The 18,414-nt window shown below is 45.3% G+C and overlaps 2 protein-coding genes across 3 annotated transcripts; both read right to left on the bottom strand.

Annotated features, from left to right (window-relative positions):
* Positions 1-1,794: 1,794 nt before the first annotated feature.
* LOC108240624 (androgen-dependent TFPI-regulating protein) lies at positions 1,795-6,808 on the bottom strand. Of its 2 annotated transcripts, none has more exons than XM_017424226.3 (6): positions 5,557-6,808; positions 4,706-4,831; positions 4,515-4,616; positions 4,303-4,418; positions 2,681-2,832; positions 1,795-2,590 (listed from the first exon to the last, which is right to left on the bottom strand). In XM_017424226.3, the coding sequence occupies exons 1-6, from the start codon at positions 5,707-5,709 to the stop codon at positions 2,568-2,570; spliced, it is 672 nt and encodes a 223-aa protein (XP_017279715.1). In that variant the 5' UTR covers positions 5,710-6,808; the 3' UTR covers positions 1,795-2,567. The 2 variants fall into 2 exon arrangements, with proteins under 2 accessions (XP_017279715.1, XP_017279714.1); XM_017424225.3 differs by having other exon boundaries at positions 2,500-2,832; positions 5,557-5,721; positions 6,387-6,632.
* A 1,625-nt stretch (positions 6,809-8,433) lies between these two features.
* Positions 8,434-18,177, bottom strand: fam83ha (family with sequence similarity 83 member Ha). Its single transcript, XM_017424343.3, has 5 exons — positions 17,803-18,177; positions 16,359-16,812; positions 15,878-16,042; positions 14,646-14,770; positions 8,434-14,194 (listed from the first exon to the last, which is right to left on the bottom strand). The coding sequence occupies exons 2-5, from the start codon at positions 16,809-16,811 to the stop codon at positions 9,145-9,147; spliced, it is 5,793 nt and encodes a 1,930-aa protein (XP_017279832.1). The 5' UTR covers position 16,812; positions 17,803-18,177; the 3' UTR covers positions 8,434-9,144.
* Between the last annotated feature and the right edge of the window lie 237 nt (positions 18,178-18,414).

Below are 18,414 nucleotides of genomic sequence, written 5' to 3'. Positions count from 1 at the left end.
AATGCTTTGCAAATTTACAGTAATATTACCGTAACAACGTATACAGTGTTGTTGTGAACGCAGTAAGTCTGCATGTTGTTTTAACGGTGAAGAACTGATGAAAATAATTAGTTTCCTGTTTCTAAAAGAGGAGCTTTTATTTTCTTTTGTGAGATGCAAACGCAGATGTGATCTAAATCTGTCTCCATACCAAGTTTAAAACGTAAAAGCACTTTTTATTGTCCTTTTCATGAAGGAATTCGTGCGTTAACAGTTAATTATAACCTCTCGTCTCACATCAGGGCCTGTTTTTACGTAACTGCCCTCTTGTCTCACTGATTTCTTCTCGTTGGGTTTAGCCCAGGTGCGTCTCGAACATGCAGTTCTTCCTGTTGTTCAGGTTCGTCCCGGGACTTTTCTGCTTTTGTCTTACGCACCATAGGCTGATGTCTCACAGCTGCAGGAATTTAAACAGATCACATGAGGAGACAGCTCAGCACTCAGACGGGACGGAGACGAGGCGAGCAAACATGTTGTACCTGCTGGGAGTAAGTAAACACCTGGTTTTACTCCTTATTCTCATTTATTTTCAGTTTTTCTCTGAAACTACTGCAACTAGAGCTGTATTCACTGGGCTTTATTTATTTCTTTGTGTTCAGACCGTGATGGGACTCTTTGTCATCGTGATTTGCTTTTCAAAAGGACTCAAAGGGGTGAGTTTCATTCTCAAAGTTTATTTTATCCAGGATAGAAAGTGTCTCTGTGTGTTTGTTAGCAAAATATCTCATTGAACCACTGGTCAAATTTTAGTAATCACAAGATGTACGTCTACAACTCATTAACTTTTTGGAGTCAAGATGCACTAAAGTGGCAATAACTGAGTTAATTTTAATTTTATTGAGCTAGAATTTGCTGTGGTAGTAGCTGAGAGTCATTCACAACACATAGTCTGAGTGCTAACAGATTGCACAAGGTATTTAATTTCAACTTTGCCCTTAATTATTAGAAAAATACTTCATGAAGCACTGGTAATCCCTGCATGTTCGTCTATAACTGACTAACTTTTGGAGCCAACCCAGTTCAAGATGGCCGCCACAGCCAACAGATCTTACAAAAATGGTTCTAACTCAGTCAGTTTTACAGATACTGAGCTAAATATGAAGTGGTAGTAGCTGAGATATCTTGTGATATTTCCTGATTTTGTGCTTAAATTTATTTTTAAAGGTTTGTTTCCAACTAAACCTAAAGATCTTAGTCTGACTCTCTGTAATGAAAAGAATGCTGGGCTTTGATTTTACATCGTTTATGAAAATAAATTGTTGCAAAGAGAAATGCTCTGCAGGAATGAAAGTAAATAAAGTTCGATCATTTTCTCCCACAGGATAAAAAACCTCCAAAGGTCCAACCGTCTGAGCTGAACACAAACAGCAAGATGGTGAGCCGAGACCCACCCTTCGCTCTGAGAGTTTTAGGTTGTTGCTGTCAAATAAACTCCAGTTTTTGTCCTCAACAGAAGGACCTGAGCGAGGAAGACGTGCACCTGCTGGCGAAGATCCTTTCGGTTGGCTTGGTGGACGCAGATCCAAACTACCTGCATCATCTGAAAGGCTACAGAGATTTAAACGGAGCCTGATTGGATCCGAAGAAGGAAAACTAACATCCAGAGACTGCTGGAGACAAAACAAAGATATTCCTGTGGATGTGGACAGACTTGACAGGATCGAGTCCATGCTCTGCAGCACCCCCCTCCCGCCGGCGGAACCACTTTATTCACGTTAACGACTCGTTAAGGCTAAACTGGATCCTGGATTCCTGTTTTTATGGAAGTGTTTTTATTTAGTTTGGTAGTTTGTTGGTTAAAAACGTACAATCTGCTGTACTGAACATTCAGATTCGGAACAGGACACACTGCTGAGCAGGTGTGTGTGTGTGTGTGTGGAAGTGGTTTAATTATCTTTATTTTAATGCTTTGATGTTTTGGATACAGAATGAAGAAGTTCTTAAAACATCCTTTTGTTCAGATGGTGTACGAAACTCTGGATACTTTTCAAAAACCTGCAGTTTGCACATGCAAACAGATATTTAAAAACATTTTTATAAAGAGAAAAAAACTCAGTTTTGGTGTGTTCTCGTGGACTTAAAAGGTGAAGGTTAATTCGAGCTTAGCAGCTGTTATTTCGTACCCATTTATTTCTGTCCTTGTTCAGGGCTAAGCTAAAGTTAGGGTTAAAGCCAGGGGTCAGAGGTTAAAACGTTGGACTACACTCAAATTACAGAAGGTATTAAGAACGGTACAACAGGAGGATAAATAAATAACATTAGGGAAGCAGCCAAGGCAAGGTTTCAGAAAAGAATGGATGCAAAGTTACCAAAACTAGAAAAGTACGGCATTGCGAAAGTCTGAATTAACAATAATATGTAGTTTTAGAGCAACAATGACGGGACAAGCTCACGACTCCACAGCAGCTGCTTTCAGAGGCGCTTCTACACCCGTCTCACTTTGTTTTTCGTGTAAATGGAATTTTTTCAGACAAACAAACTGTGACAGGGAAGTCCGGAGGGGTGTAGACGGGGCCTGTCTTCACTGATCAATCCTTTGCTTCGACCTTTCCTGGAATAGAGACAAAAGACAGGAATGTAAAGCAGATAAATCCACAGAACTGAAAAGACAGAAACACGCGGTGGGATGAGTTTGCCGTACTCCAGACGCGCCTGTCGAGCTCCTCCCCCAGCAGGTAGAGCGACGTCACCACAGACATGTTGAACAAGAAGAAGCCCAGCAGCCCGGCAGCACTGAAATACTGCAGCAGAGGATACACCCAGATTCCTACTGACAAGTACACCCAGATTATCCTGAAAAAACATGTCCAAGAGACACTTTTAAAATGGATTTTAGACTCACTGGAGCCATGAGACGAGCGCAGACTGACTCATCTCAAAGGAAACACATTTGCTGGCACATGTATTTTCCTTTTGCCACATGTAAGAGCAAAAGAGCAGCATAATAAAGCGTATGATCTACAAAATCCTGCATGTTTATGGATTTTACTGTCAAACACAGGAGGTGAAGGCTGAGCTAGCAACGGTTTGAAGAAAGAGTTTTTATTTTTGCTTTTTATTCACACTGGTTTGTTTTATCCACGTTATAAGAACAGGTCGGTCATTTAGAAGTTTGATTATGTGGGAAAGTTATAAACATCCTCTTTGAACATCCTCAGTTTGGGAAAAAACAGCATTTAATTCTGGCAGCACGAACAAGCTAACGGCTAACGGCTAACCCGAACGCAGCTCAGATCAAAGCAGATCGCTGCCATCTTAAAATAACTTCATACAAATGCTTCTTTATAATCCTTTATACTGTAATCAGATTCATGTTCCATGTTTGTTTTCATTGAATTCAGTGGTTATATATCAGTGCAAATCACGGCTAGCTAGCTGTAGCACTTCTGCTGCAGCCTGGGGCCCTTTTGGCGGGTATTTCATAACATTTCTGCAGAAGTAACCATGTAATATGAAAGTGACTGCAATATAAAGGTTTCTAAAACAGCATTTACATAAACTGCTTTGGAATTTGTTGTTTTAAGACAAAAAGATCTGCTTTGGAAATGGCTGCGCGGGCTAGCTAATATTAGCCGACTTCCAGAACAACTCCGATCTTGTTTTATTATTTAAATCTTTACGCCACCATCAGTTTTTGCTTTGCTCAGTTATTTTTGCAGAAATGTTGGGAAATGCCTGCCAGAAGTGACCCCTGGCTTCACAGGAAGTGCTACACCTAGCTGCTTGAAATTAACCGTCAGATTCCATGTAAATGATTGTGAAAATGTTGATGAAGTGGAATTTGGATGAAATGCGATGAAATTTAGCAGATCGGAGTTGCTTTAAGACCGATCCTCTTTGGTCTTAGCTGCGTCTGGACTAGCCGTTAGCTCGTCAGTTCTGTCAGAATTAAACCCAGAGCCGTGCCAGAGAGATAACGCAAAAGAAAGGAGTCATAACTCTGCCTCTAGCCTAACCTTCAACATGTTGTTGTTGACATTTTGCACCCAGCGTACAAACTTTATGCTCCCTGCCTTGTTTGGTGTATTTTAATAGCAGCGTTACAGCGCCACACACAGGCCTGGCATACTTATTACGTTTTGGGTCTTTTTTTGTGTTTCCATGTGAATAAGAACATTTTGAGAAATGACAAATAAGATTACTGCAATTCTGTGTGACTAAGGCCTAAATTTCTCCAAACTGAGGTCATTCAAAGCGTTATCTACAGCAGGTAGGATAGTAGTTGTTTATAACTGCACTGCATGCATCGTGTTAAACACTCACCAAGACAAATAAGCCAAACCCACAGCTCCTAATGCTGTCAGCGCAGGTTTAGTCTCTGGGTAGGTGTGAGGCTGCAGGAGCACTTCTCCTAGTAAAACAGGAAAGACGAACGTGTGCTGTGAAGAGATCAGTAGAAGCTCGTTAAGGACCAGAGAGTCAGGACCGTCTGAGTCCTTTTAAAACCAAACAGCTTGAGTGAGAGAAACAGAAACCATAGCGTGGTTTATCCAGGGAGGGAAGAAGGCGTCGATGGTGGCTGGGTACACCAACTCTCTGTCGAAGGCGAAGATCGTCCAGAAAAGCAGAACGACAAACTGAATAAAACAGCAGAAAACAGACGGTTGGTTTAAAAGTCATCATTTTTGTGGCATCGGCGTGGAATCCAGCGGCACGTTGTTCTCACCGTGCCGACGGGGAACGCAAAGATGGAGAAGAGGAGGTCCTTCCACCTGTGCAGAGAGCTCTCCGTCCCCTTCTCTGGCTGGAGGTCGTTCACTGCCGCCAGGCCGAAGAACGCCATTTGTAATAACTGAAACATCAGCAGGAAGAGTATTTATCGTGACTTTCCTCTAAAAGTGCTGCATACAGACTCAGATATATCCACACATTCACCTAGATCCTTTAACAAATGGTGCTGAAGGTTCTGGAAGGTATTTTAGATCTTTTTTTTTAGTTATTTTCCAGGAAGGAAGCTCCAAAACCTTCAAGCTGGACTGAAACCCGCAGCTGTTCACGTGGACAAGACAAACGTCCTCTGGAGAAAGGTTTGACGGTCAGACGGGACAAAGATTGAGATGTTTGAGGACGTTTGGAGGAGTCGAGGTGAGGCTTTCAGACCTGAGAACACCGAACCAACTGTCAGGTGTTCCAGCGAGCACCAGAACTGGTTTCTGATTGGATAAAACAGGCTGACTTTAAGCTTCTGGAATGGTCTTCTTAAGACCAACTGAGAACTTCTGGACTCGGAAACCAGCTGGTTTACCCGAACTCTACCAAAGAAGAGTCAAAAATCAGCCAGAAGCTTGTTGATGGAGACAAAAAGCCAGAGGTCCAGCAGACACTTCCTGAGGGACGTTTAACCAAACATTAGTGAAGGTATGGATCTATCTGAGCCTGTGTGGATTAAAGAACTTAATTCTTTCCACCCTGGAAAAAGAATGATTCAAATAAATCATTAAAAGCTTAAATTATTATGACATTTCTGATCATGATGAGTGGATGGAAACTGGAACATAACGGAAGTGATGTGCTCACCAGATTCAGAAAAGTGAGGTACTTCCATGGTCCTCCGTAAACAAATATTCCTGTCGGCAGCTCGTCTCCGTCCTTTGCTGCCAGGTATTTCACAATAAAAGCGTACCAGCTGAATCCTGAGACGTGGTACACCGTCCTGAGGGTTCTGAGCATTTTCAACGTCGGCTTAAAGAACAAAAATAAATTAAAATCTGCAAAAAAAGACTCAGAATGTAGCCCAAGTTCTCCCGTCAGATGCGAGGCGCTCCGGGCAGCGAGGTTCTTTAAAGATTACCGTGATTCAGCCCAAGCTTATTAAGACTTTATGAGCTGCAAGGACAGGGTGACATTTTCAGACAAGAGGCCCTCTGTTTCTTATGAAACTCTGGAGATGTTCTTTCATAACGGCTCTGGATAAATCTGGATTAATCTGTTTCACAATGTTCCAGGAGAGGAACCACCAAACGAAGCAGCTTGGCTTGGTTTGACCAAATGTTGGGTTGGAGATGAGTCAGCAGCTTTTAGTGCAGGATTCTCCACCAGACTTTACTTTATCTATCCTGACAAACTTTAGACCCCCCTAAAGAAACCATTAAAACATGTCGCCCAATCAGGGTTTATCTGCTACCACTTCTGGTGGCGGTACGTCCTGCAGCAAAGAATTTCCCTCCGAATAACAACAATCACAGTTTAAGTTGAATCATTTTACCACAGATTGTTCAGCTTAGAGTTAGAAGTCAGGTTGACCTTTGAGGAAACTCTTGTTGTTCACTCAAAGCGTCTGCATCAAATCGTTGGTATTTCTTTAATCTTCTTTCACCCAGTGAGTCTCTCTCTGCTTCAGGACTTACAGTTTTCTGTGCAGAGTGCAGAGTGCACACATCCAAGCTCTCATTGACTTTCACTGCGTCTCAGCTCCGACTCTTCCCCTCAGAAATGAAAGTTGAGGACCTTTTGGACTCGTCACATCTCCGACATTAAACACTGTAGAACCAGCTCAGGAATGTTAGGTTCTGTCAGGGTTCGAGGCAGACTCCTGGAGAACCTCCTTCCTGTTTCCTCCCTTGTTTTCTGCAGGCGGAGAACGTGAAGAACTCAGCAGTTCTGAGATTCTCCAGCAGACAGCGCTGTCGCCTCATTCTCCCTCATGATCCTCAGGTGGGACCACACCTGAGGATCATGACCTTCTCATGAAGCACCTGTGTTCTTCGGCTGATCTCAGACTTCGGCTGATCTCGAAGTCTCTGCAGTGAACTCTGACCTCTTAATGTCTTAAAGATTTTTTAATCTGTGAGTAATTAAAAGTAACCTTAGCTTTTCCTTTGTAGACTCGTCTCCTCTTCTGTCTCCTCTGTGGACTCCTGGACTCCTCTGTCCTCTCCTCTGTTGTCTCCTCTGTTGTCCCCTCTGTGGACTCCTGGACTCCTCCAGACACTCCAACACATTAGGATTCTGTGAAGCTTTTATTTTATATCAAGCAAAGATTATAAAGTCTTTAGGTTTCATAACTCCACCTGTGGTGATCTCCGCTCCTGTTCTTCACATCAGACCCATCGCTGGTCTGAATGTGGACCAGATCAGACCGTTCCTCCTGGATGCTGGACCAGTCAGATCCGGATCCTCCTGGATGCTGGACCAGTCAGATACAGATTGGACCGTTCCTCCTGGATGCTGGACCAGTCAGATCCGGATCCTCCTGGATGCTGGACCAGTCAGATACAGATCGGACCGTTCCTCCTGGATGCTGGACCAGTCAGATCCGGATCCTCCTGGATGCTGGACCAGTCAGATACAGATTGGACCGTTCCTCCTGGATGCTGGACCAGTCAGATCCGGATCCTCCTGGATGCTGGACCAGTCAGATACAGATCGGACCGTTCCTCCTGGATGCTGGACCAGTCAGATCCGGATCCTCCTGGATGCTGGACCAGTCAGATACAGATCGGACCGTTCCTCCTGGATGCTGGACCAGTCAGATCCGGATCCTCCTGGATGCTGAGCTCAGAACAGTTGGAGGTTTGTGTACTGGAGTATTTTAGCCTCCGGATGGCGCCACATGTTTGATACCAGACCAACATAAATGCTGTTTATCTCACAGAAACTCTTTCTTTTGAATTTAGGCTTTTTTAGAGAAATACAGATTTCTCATTGGGCCTAAAGTTAATAATTTACATGAATTCAGACATTTTTCAGTTACCTCAGCTTACAGTACCTGCAGTACACCTGAGGACTGAAATAGATGCTCTGTTGGGTTTCAAAATAAAACAAAATCACGTTTTAGAGTTTTGGCAGCTAGCTTAGCCATCCATACATCAACACGTTCAGTTCATTCAGGATTCAGCTGCTGTGACTTTAATACTTTTCAAAATATTTAACTAAATTTACAAATATCTTCTCTATAGAAACACATAAATAAATGTTTTCTTTTAATTCTGCTTCAGCAAACTGACTGTATTTGCCTTTTTATGCTACTTTAGCTTCATGTTTTAGCCTCGTTTTTGTTGCTTTAAGCTTCTAGCTAGCTTTTTGCTATTTTTAGCTATTCCTTTGTTACTTTTAACATGCTTTTTGCTACTTTAGCTACCATTCTACTGGACTTTTGCTGCTTTTAGCATAACTTTTGTTACATTTAGCTACTAAATTTCAACTTTTAGCTGGCCTTTTGTGACTTTTAGCATCTTGCTGCTTCTAAGTTAGCAATTTGCTTTTTTTATCTTCAACATCAGTTTCAGCTTCTTCAAGTCATTCAGCGTTCAGTTTCTGTAGTTGTGTTTAAAGTTTTTTTAATGTTAAATGAATAATAATATAATTATTAAGAACAAATCTTATTCGAGGCTGAAATGTTACAGAAGTTAAAGGATCGGAGTGAAAAATAAACAATCATTAAAGAACCCAAAAGGCTTTTAAGAAAATTTATTTTCAATTGACAATGATTTCTAACGAGTCACAGAAAACTGACTTTCAGCACAACTTCAGGCTTTTAATTTGAAGGCCAAGAGAGAAAATAAAATAAATCAAATTTAAGTGATTTGGGTAACTTCTCTGGAACGACCAGCTAAAAACACATTTAGGCTCCAAAACATCAAGTGCATTATTACATTATTTATATATTTAAGATGCTAATTTGTCCCAATCTCATGTTTTTGACGTCATAAATCTGTGCCACGTTTTAAAGATTTAAAAATGATTTTCCAGCCTAAGAGTGGATTGATTTGTTTAACAAATATAAAACAACAAACATGCTTTCTTTACACTGGATGTAAAACAGTATGATACAAACTACACTAAAGTACAATTTTACAAACTCTCCGAACTTCAGGTGTTTTATTTCGTCTGAGCTGAAAGCTGCAGCTTTAGCTCCTGCAGTCAGTAAAAACACGCCGGATCACATAGTTCAGTCTGAACCCAAGTGCTTCTCCTGCTGCTGGTAAATCTGTGACGTAACCAGGCAGAAATCCTCTGTTGGCGTGCAGAAAACAGCCGTGATTGAAGAGAATACAGACTGTAAAATATATGACATCTTTGCAAAAAACAAAATGGTTTCAGCTTTCAGTAAACAACATCCACAGTTTCTTTTCCTGACTGTAAACTTGAGAAAAACTTTCACACCTAAAACATGAAACGACTGTAAACTCTCTTTTCCTTCCTCATGCTCTCGAACTTCTCCAGCACTTTCTCCCGCTCCGGGTTCGGTTTAGCCGGTCCTCTGTTGTTCGTCCCGTACCTTCCGCCCTTCTCCTTCTGGGCGTTCTTGTCCTCTTTCTCGTCGTCCGTGACGGGAGACTCGTGGTTGCTTTCGTTCCTGCTCTGGCAGTTGGCGGAGATCTGCCCCAGGAGCAGCTTGGTGTCGTCCCGGAGGTTGCTGCTCGAGAGCACGTTCGCGGTCGACGACTGGTAGCGGGACGGACTCGATTTGGGCTGCTTAGACGTCGCCTCTGTCGGCTCGGAGCCGTTCTTCTGCTTCAGCTGGTCGTTTGATTCCTGGGTACCAGTGTTTGTGGTCTTATTTCTGCCCTCTGGACTTTCAGCTTTTCTCTCATCTGTGTCCATGGACTCGAGTTCTGTTGGCTCCGATGTTTGGCTTTCAGAGGTTTTGCCTGTTAAATCAGCCTCTGAGGTCGGCTCAGATTCCTCCGTTTCTGCTTGAGCCTCACTGGAAATAGAGTTTAAATCCACAGCAGACATGTTGGTTTCTGTTCCTTTAACCTCGGGGTCTTGTCCGGGCTCAGATGATGCCGTTTCAGCAGGGGTGGGTGCGTCAGAGTCCGTCAGGTGGGGGTCACGTGATGGGGCCGTTTGTGTTGGTGTGTCTTCACTCGTTTTTTCAAGCGATCCTGTTTCTGAAGGCAAAAGTTCAGCCGGAGTATCTGATGACGCTGTTGGAAGATTAACCGTCTCCTTCAAGTCGGGCCTTTCCCCGTCAGACACACCGAGTAAACCCGACTCGGGTACGGAGGAGCTGTCAGCATTTATATCTTCAGATGATCCAGGAGCCTCACACTCCTCTTCTCCTGCTGGAGGTGCAGAAGCAGAATATTCCTCACAGTTTGCGGTGGAAGGAAAAATGTTTGGCTCTGGACCAGACGCATTTCTTTCAGGAGAAAAATCAGATCCAAGGTTTGAGGAGTCGTCTGCTGATAGGTTCTCAGAGGATGCAGGATCTGAACCAGTTTCCATGTCAGATTTTGGTGAAGTTTCATTAGATTTGGGTTCTGGGTTAACACCAGAGGATGAGGCGTCTTCTGTAAGGGGAGCATTGTTCTGAGACCCGACTGAAGGTTGATCAGAGGAAGAGCTCGGCACTGATGTGTTGGACATGATTACCTCTGATCCAGTGTTCAGTTCAGACAGAAGAGCCATGGTTTTGGTTTCAGGATGTTGGGGGTCAGTATGCAGCCCAGGAGGACCGGGGGCGTCTGAAACGGACTCCTCTGAGGTAGACTGTGGAGGTGGGCTTCCTGTTTCATCCCTACCAGGAACAGCTACGAAAGGATCTGACACCGTTGGTTCTTCTGGTACCTCCTTCTGACAAGCTTCTGTTTCTGCAGAATCAGGGAGACCAGTTTCCTCTGTGGTTAAACGTTTGGTTTCTTGGTCTCCAGCGGTCTGTGAGATATCGTCCCCTTTTTTGCTGGTATTTTCATCTAAACATGGAGAAGCTGACTCGGATGCTTCTGCGGACACAGTCTTCCCTGAACTCTCTGCAGCAACATCTTCTACTTCAGATACTGAAGCATTCGTGTTCTCTGAAGTTACATTTGGAAGAGGCTTGTCCTTTAGTTTAGGATTAACTTCCTGTTTCATCTCGGCCTTATTTCTTTCCTTTTCAGATACAGCAGCCTTTCGTTTCGCTGCCAGCTCTTTAAAGTATGTTAATCTGGTCTCAGTATCACTCAGGTCTACAGTCGATGGAGCTGGTTGTAGCGGTTGATCAGTTTTGGGTAGCTCTGCCTCAGATGACTTGGATCGAGCCAAAAATGGTGGATTTGACGCAGTTGATAACTTGTTCTGACAGATACCTGTTCCTGCAGAAACAGGGAGATCTGACACCGGCCGGTTCTCCAAGTTCTCTGAAAGTTTGGTTTCTTGCTCACTACACGTATATAAAGAGTCTTTTGTGGACATCGTCTCCTCTGAACTCTGTAAAGATGGTATCAACGCTGTCCTGGTTTTTGAAGCTACATTTGGAAGAGGGTCTTCTTTTTGTGGCTTCACCTCTGCTTTATCTTTGTCAGCTTCTGTAGCTTCATCAGCCTTTTGTTTTCCTGCCGGCTCTTTAAAATACAGGAACTTCCTGTACGGATTATTGATGTCTGCATGTATCGGTTTAGTTGGTTCAACCATTTGATCAGTCTTTGGCGGCTCAGCTTCTGATGAATCGGACCGAGCCATCGATGGTGAAGGAGAAGCTGCCACTGTTTGGTCTAATGAGGTCCTCTGACATGCAGGAACAGGAAGACTAGTCAAAGACTGTTGGTCTAAGTCTGTTTTCTCTTTGTTTTCTTGTCCACTACAAGAATCACTGATGAGCAGAGAGTTCTTCCTGCTGGTGTTTTTACCGTCCTGTAAAGACGAAGAATCAGACTCGGATGTTTCTAGAGAAACAGTGTTCCCTGAACTCTCTACAACAGGCGTTTTCTTTGTTAAACCCTCAGATATTGATGATTTGACACTTTCTGAAGATACTTTTGGAAGCGTCTCTTTCTTTTGGAAAACTGGACTGGTTTTAAGATCTACTTCTGGCTTCATTTCCGATTTATCTTTTGCAGCTTCATCGACTTTTTGTTTTCCCGACAGCTGTTTAAAACTCATGAACCTCCTGTATGGATCATTTATGTCTCCGTAAAATCGACCTTTAAGCAAAGGCTTGGCTGGTTCTGCCGACAGATTCGTTTCGGGTAGCTTAGCCTCGAATGACATGGATCGAGCCAAAGATGGTGACGGAGAATCTTTAACAACCTTTGACTCGGTTTTTCCTTCTTTAGATTTCTCCTGACATGCACCTGTTCCTGCAGAAACGGGGAGATCCGACGCTGACGGTTTGTCTAACTTTAGTTTCTCTGAATCCAAAGGTTTGGCTTCTTGTCCACTGAAGATAATCGAGGTATTGGAATCACTCCTGACCAAAGAAGTCCTCCTCCTGGTATTTTCACTGACATCTAAAGATGCAGAAGCTGACTCGCATGTTTCTGTCGTCCCTGAACTCTCTGCAGCAGCATTTTGGACTGAACTCTCAGATATTGAGGCTTTCCTGCTTTCTGATGCTACTTTTGGAAGAGGCTCTTGCTTCTGCAAAGTCAAACTGTTTTTAAGATCCACCTGTGCTTTAATCTCTGCTTTATCTTTTTTCTTTTCAGCCTTGGCAGCTTCAGCAGCCTTTCGTTTTGCTGCCAACTCTTTAAAATACATGAACCTCTGATCAGCGTCATTCATGTCTGGAAATAACGGCGCTGTGAGGAAAGGTTTCGTTGGTTGTACCAGCTGATCAGATTTGGGCGGTTCTGCTTCAGATAACTTGGATCGAACCGTTGCTGGTGACCCTACATCTGGCTGTTTTAACGTCTCCTTTGCCTCAGGATTATTTGAAAGGTCCTTTGATTCCTTCTCCTTCGATGAATCTTCTGCTTTGGACGTTTCAGTGGTCGATTTTTTAAAACGACTCCATTCAAAAGGTTCTCTTGCTGCAGGTTTCCTCTGCCCCGAAATATGAAGAGCAAAAGGGAGTTTTGTCTGTTCAGTTTTATTTTTCTCACCGTCTTCGTCGGGCTGATCTGCAGCTTCATGAGGAGCCTGCTGCTGGTCCAAGGAGCTGAAGATCAGAGAAGACCTCAACCTGGAGCTCCTTTGTGCGGCAGCGTTGTACTGCCGCCTGAAGGAGTCCTCCCTTCGAAGCAAAGGGACTTTTGGCTCCTTTGGTTCCATCTCCTCTGTCTTTTCCCCTTCAGTCGAGGATTCTGAAGGTGTTGGCGTAACTTTGACCTCGACTGGAACTACAGCAGGTTCATCCAGGAACATCTTTGGCTTCTCCTGAGTTGCTGCTTTGGAATAGCTTGGGATCTGGCTAGGCCTGGGCACCGCAGGAACCTTAAACTCTTTGACAAAAGGCGTTTTGAGAAGTGGTAAGTCTATCCCTGGTGCAGTTTGCTGTGTGGGTCTCGGTGGCTCTTCGAAAGCATCTGGTCCCTGCAGTGGAACCGACGGCAGGCCTTCCTCCTCTGGATTCTCATACGCGCTCAGATAGGAGTTAATCCTCCAGTTCCTCAGTCCCTGTTTCACAGCAGGATCCTTCCGGCTGACGGCAGGATCTTGGAGAAACTGTTTTTGTTCAGCCGAGCTGGAAGGTGTGGGGGATGTCTGACAGACATATGGCTGGGCTAAGCCTCGTCTTTTAGATCGGGGCGAAGCGTAAGGCAAATCTGCCGCAGGTGGGAATTTCTCAGAGCTTTGGTCAAAGTCCAGATTTCTGGTAGATGATAAGTAGTTCAGAACAGGGTCGAAATCTGGTGGTGGAACCTCTTGTGGCAAACCGGGTTCGGGGTATGGATCTGCTGACAGATAGTCTTGGTTCCAGAACCTGTCATAGCCACTGTAATCTGATTCTGGTGCTGGTCCTGGATAAGGCTGCTGGCCTCTGTGGAAACCCTTCCCTTTGGGCTCCGACTCTGGCATTCCCTGCATGAAAGGCAAAGAGTATCTACCGTGAACCCCCTCTGCAAAGGAGTGACGTTTAAAGGCAGCATTTTCCGTCATCAACATTCGGGAGGGGCCCTGATCAAAACACGGGTCCACGCGTTGCTGCTGGGAAGCAAACCTGTTGTACAGATCGGCAGGGCCGCAAAGAGAATCCTGTTTTTTTAGAGCCATCATCCTCCGGTCCCCATCCATTCGCTCGTCGTACGAATGCCTTCCCCATTCATCGGGATGACCACTGTCCAGGGCTAAAAACTTCCTCGGATCTCTGCACACGGAAGTGTTGTCGTTAAAGTACTGCTTCTGCTGTAAAAAGCTTAAATCCTTCAGCGGAACGAGCACATTCTCTACGGTCAGCGGCTGGGACTGAGCGAACAGGATCCGAAACTCCTCGTCGAAGGTCGTCACGAACTGTCCGAGGAACAGGTGCGCCATGCAGCGGTGCAGCTTCTCGAAGGACCACATGAAGCTGGAAGAACAAACAGAGGGAAACGAATCAGTTTCAACACAAACACCACGAATTTCATCATCTATCACACAAAGAAGGAAACATTTACAGAGCTTCCCAAGCAGAACGGGTCAAAACAAAGAGAGAGGTTGTAGGAATCTGTACATGCTGCCTTCATGTTTTATTTTGAAAGGGTTATAAAGAGGAAACTAGGGTCACAGGTGAGTTTTACAGCGTAGCTGATGAGAGTGGAACAGGAGGAAGGGGCACTTTATTGACTAAATAATGTTTAGCTGTTTTGCTACTTTAAGGGGTTTAAATATTTAAATAAAAATCAAATAATTGCAGATTAGTTTGAAGACATTAGCCTCTAAATGCAGCAGGTTGGCACCAACGAGACAGATTCCTACGACATCTCTTCTTATCTCCACCCACGCCGGCGCACGGCGTTCAGATTTTAAGGACCTCCCACCTGTAGTTTCCACTCAGCACGGCCCTGCAGTCCGTCAGCAGGAAGCGGTCCATCATCTGACCTCTGAAGGACCTCCCCGAGCGGCACCGATATGTGATTCCAGACACGGTTCTCACGCGCAGAAACTGCAGAACGCACAGAAATGAGACGTAACCGACAGGTAGAACGTCTGGGAGCGTGCCGAGCTGCACAGAGATTACCACCTCTGGACGGGAGAATATGAGCAGCTAGAGGGATTTACAGCAATGCTATTAAACAGGATACAAATATAAATAAACATTATTGTGATTTAGGTCTGAATGAGTCAGTTATTGTTCAGGTGAAACAGTTGTGGAAAAATAAAATCAAAAACACACGACAGGTTCCACCGAGTCGTCGTTTCTGCGTCACAAAACAAAGCCAAAATCTAAAATACAGGCGTGTGATAACGCCACGCCAGGCTGGATGGGAAAGGTCAAAGGTCATGGCAGGACTGGACAAGCATGGCTTGTTTGGAAAACCAACATGGCAGCACGACCACGAGGTTTGGAAAGAAGTGCTACAGACACCCGCTGCTGCTAAACGAGGCTCTACACGCTGCTGGATGGTTTTTGTTTTTATGAAGTCCTGATACGTAAATCCCCTGGACTTTCTTTTGCCCGTGACGACGCCCACACTCAGGTTTCTGTTTTGTTTTGTTTATTGTGAAGCCAGAACCACCTCTGAGCCAGCAGCACTTCTGCTTTTCCTGCAGCACGCAGAAATAAATCCGGTCATTTCAGATTCTGACAAAGAATGTGTTCACGTCTCCAAACCTAAACCGGACAAAAAACTTAACCCTAAACTTCCCAGAACAGGAACAGTCGGAGGCGATAGAGTCGTGCATGAAAGGAGAGAAATGGAAAGCACATGGAGGCTGAGGAATGTGTTTTTTTGACCCGGCAGCCGGTTAGATAACAGCTCTGTGCCGAGGATTTCTCCCCCCCCGAGTCTGAATCTAAAATCATCTCGTGTAGAAAAAGTTTGAATGTGAGAATGACGTCATCTGTGACTACGACTCAGCTGCAACCACGCCTAATTTTAGCTCAGCGTCTTGAAAACTCGCTGAAGTATCGCCGTTTCTGTGTGTTTAAGTTCAGCTGGCTGCGGCAGCCTCTTTAAAACGGGTCGTCCTCAAAGGTCAGTCAGCTTTCGGCTCAACATCAGTAAAATTCAGAGTTACAGCCTGTCTTTGTGTTTCAGGGTTAGCTCACCTGAAAGTTGTCCAGGTTGACCCTGCAGTTGGCCACCATGTTGACGAAGTGATGGGCGTCCTGCTCGTCCAGCAGGATGTAAACGGCCACCCGCTTCGCCGCGGCGTTCAGAAGGTCCGCGAAGATGTCGACGTCAGTGAACATGTCCATCGCCACGGCAACCACCTGAAAGACAAACGATGGTCAGCGGGAAGGAAACGCAGAGCCGCCAGGAGCGGTTTCTGGCTTGTATATCGCCGCCGCCTCTCATTCCTAATCTTATGATGCGGGGCGACGGAGCTGCAGCCATTTTGAAAATCTTGTGCGATCTGTCAGAGCTCAGAGTACGTGTTGGGGACGACTCTCAGCTACTACCATGTTAAATTGTAGCTCAATATCTGTAAAATTAGCCGAGTTACAGCCATTCTTTCTGAGATGAACCCGTCCAGTGTCTCATGAGATATTTCGCTAACAGGCAGAGAGTAATGGAGAAAAGGTCGACCTGCTGAGCGTTCTTGATAAGCCGCCGGGCCTGCTCCTTGATGCTCGGCATGTCCGGCTCCGGCGGGTTGACCAGGGTCGTGACCTCCGTGGGCTCCATGAAGGCGTGAATCTGAGGCCAGCCCAGGTCCAAGCCGGGGACCTCCAGGTCCGAGTGAACGGGCCAATAAGTGTCGGAGGAACCATCTCCTCCCACGTCCAGGTAGAGCTGCTGCTGCTGCTCGGGCTGGCCGCTCTGCCGCGGCGCCTGAACGCTGCTCTGGATGTACTGAAGCTCGGACGTGGACAGGAAGTCCACCACGTCTGCTTTCTGCAGGAACTCGTAGTACCCGTCCAAACCGGACTCGATCAGCGCGTCCACGGCCAGGCGGTACTCCTCCCGGTAGTGGGGGGGCAGGTAGTTTGGGTCGAGGGGGTTATCCCCAGCCGAGGAGCACTGGGAGCGTCGAGCCATGCTGCCGATTCAGAGACGGGGAAAAAAAGACAAACAGGAAATAAATTTATGAGAGTTTAGGAGATTTTCACACATTTTCCCCGTAGAAATCCATGGAGATTTCTTTAAATCCTTCAAAAACATTGAAAAATGTCTGTTTTTGTTAATTTGTGTTACTTTTTAGCTTTGAGCTACGACAGTCTCTTGGTAGTTTTAGCTTATATCTAGCCTTTAGCTTTTAGTTAGCCTTTTGCTACTTTTAGTTAAGCTTTTAGCCGAGACGTTTGCTGCTTGTAGCTCTTAGCTAGCCTTTTTGTGCTTTTAGCTCGTTTTTTCCTTTTAGCTGCGACCGCCCAGTTTCAGCTGCTTCGGCTGATTTCAGCTCAGATTTCGGCTCTGACTGAAATGGTTCTGAGGTTCTGATCAGGCGACACCTGGAGCTGCAGTTGGTAAAAAATAAATATTTATATTTAGAGCTTGTTTGTTGTTTGTCGTGTTTTAAAGAAAACATTAAGATCTGACATCAACGTTTAAACAAAACAGACAAACTAATAAAAGCAGAACCGAGTCAGAACCGGGTCAGAACCGAGTCAGGACTGTCAGAACCGAGTCAGAACCGAGTCAGGACTGTCAGAACCCAGGGTTCGGCTCGGAGGTAAAAATAAATCCTTTTTCCTGAAAAACAAACGACATATCCCCCACCCTGCAGGAGCCGCTCCTGGTTCTGGTTCTGGAGACCCAGGGTTCTGACCACGGGCTCGGTTCTGGGTGCGGCTCCTCCCTCTGGACCCAAAGTCTCGTTTAAGTGATAAAAACCCGCCAGGATCAAAGCGAAGAAAACTCCGGATTTAAGGAAGCAGTTTGTAGTTTTTGGAGAAAAGTAAAAAGACTTTTTGAAACTCTGCAGCTCTCCTGTCGTCCTCCTGTCGGACTCCTGTCGGACTCCTTCACCGAACTTGGACGGATTTTGGGTTAAATCTGGAAGTGAGGCCGGTTTGCTCGGTGGACTCACCCTGACGGCGCCGGGGTTCCTCACACGGCGGAGAGGAGCTCCATGTCCCGGTGGGACTTCAGCTGCTCCGGTACCTGTCCTCCCCCTCCTCACCTGCCGTCACCCAGTCCGACCAGTTTACCGTCACGCTGCAGGCATGTTGGCTCAGAGACAGAGACAGAGAGACGGAGACACGGAGACAGGCGGAGGACGGAGAGGAGGGACCGCGGCGCACAGACGCCCCGCCTCGGCCGAGCGGAGCTTCGGCTCCGTGTCCGACCGGAAGCTGCTGCTTTATCAGCTGAAGGTCCGTAAAGCCTTCAGCTGATAAAGCTTCAGCTCCATAAACCGATAAACCCGTCTGAGATCATGTTAGGAACGACTCTCAGCTACCACCAACTTTCATCTGGATTAGCTGCGGCGGCCATCTTGAACTGTTTCAGTTCCTGGGCGTCAGGAGATATTTTGCTAACAGACAGACATGACTCCAAATATTTAATAAATAAATATTTAAACAAACACCTGGCCAATCCAAACTCTCTCAGTCTCAGCTACTACCACACCAAATTTCATCTCAATATCTGAGTTATAACCGTTTTTGTGTTTCTTTTTGTCTAGTAGCTGCGGTGGCCA

This window comes from Kryptolebias marmoratus, linkage group LG22, assembly GCF_001649575.2.
Source record: "Kryptolebias marmoratus isolate JLee-2015 linkage group LG22, ASM164957v2, whole genome shotgun sequence".
Lineage (NCBI taxonomy): Eukaryota > Metazoa > Chordata > Actinopteri > Cyprinodontiformes > Rivulidae > Kryptolebias > Kryptolebias marmoratus.
This window is presented reverse-complemented; position numbering and strand designations above follow the sequence as displayed.

What these genes read in the sequence shown, in the direction of transcription:
- LOC108240624 (XM_017424225.3), bottom strand. Translation starts at nt 5,709, where the DNA reads ATGCTCAGAACCCTCAGGACGGTGTACCACGTCTCAGGATTCAGCTGG. An exon ending in TTGCGTTCCCCGTCGGCACG is followed by an intron (nt 4,617 to 4,705) that starts GTGAGAACAACG and finishes TGTTTTATTCAG; the next exon opens with TTTGTCGTTCTGCTTTTCTG. An exon ending in CCTGGATAAACCACGCTATG is followed by an intron (nt 4,419 to 4,514) that starts GTTTCTGTTTCT and finishes ATCTCTTCACAG; the next exon opens with CACACGTTCGTCTTTCCTGT.
- fam83ha (XM_017424343.3), bottom strand. Translation starts at nt 16,811, where the DNA reads ATGGCTCGACGCTCCCAGTGCTCCTCGGCTGGGGATAACCCCCTCGAC. An exon ending in TCAACCTGGACAACTTTCAG is followed by an intron (nt 14,771 to 15,877) that starts GTGAGCTAACCC and finishes TGCGTTCTGCAG; the next exon opens with TTTCTGCGCGTGAGAACCGT. An exon ending in GTGCTGAGTGGAAACTACAG is followed by an intron (nt 14,195 to 14,645) that starts GTGGGAGGTCCT and finishes TTGTTCTTCCAG; the next exon opens with CTTCATGTGGTCCTTCGAGA.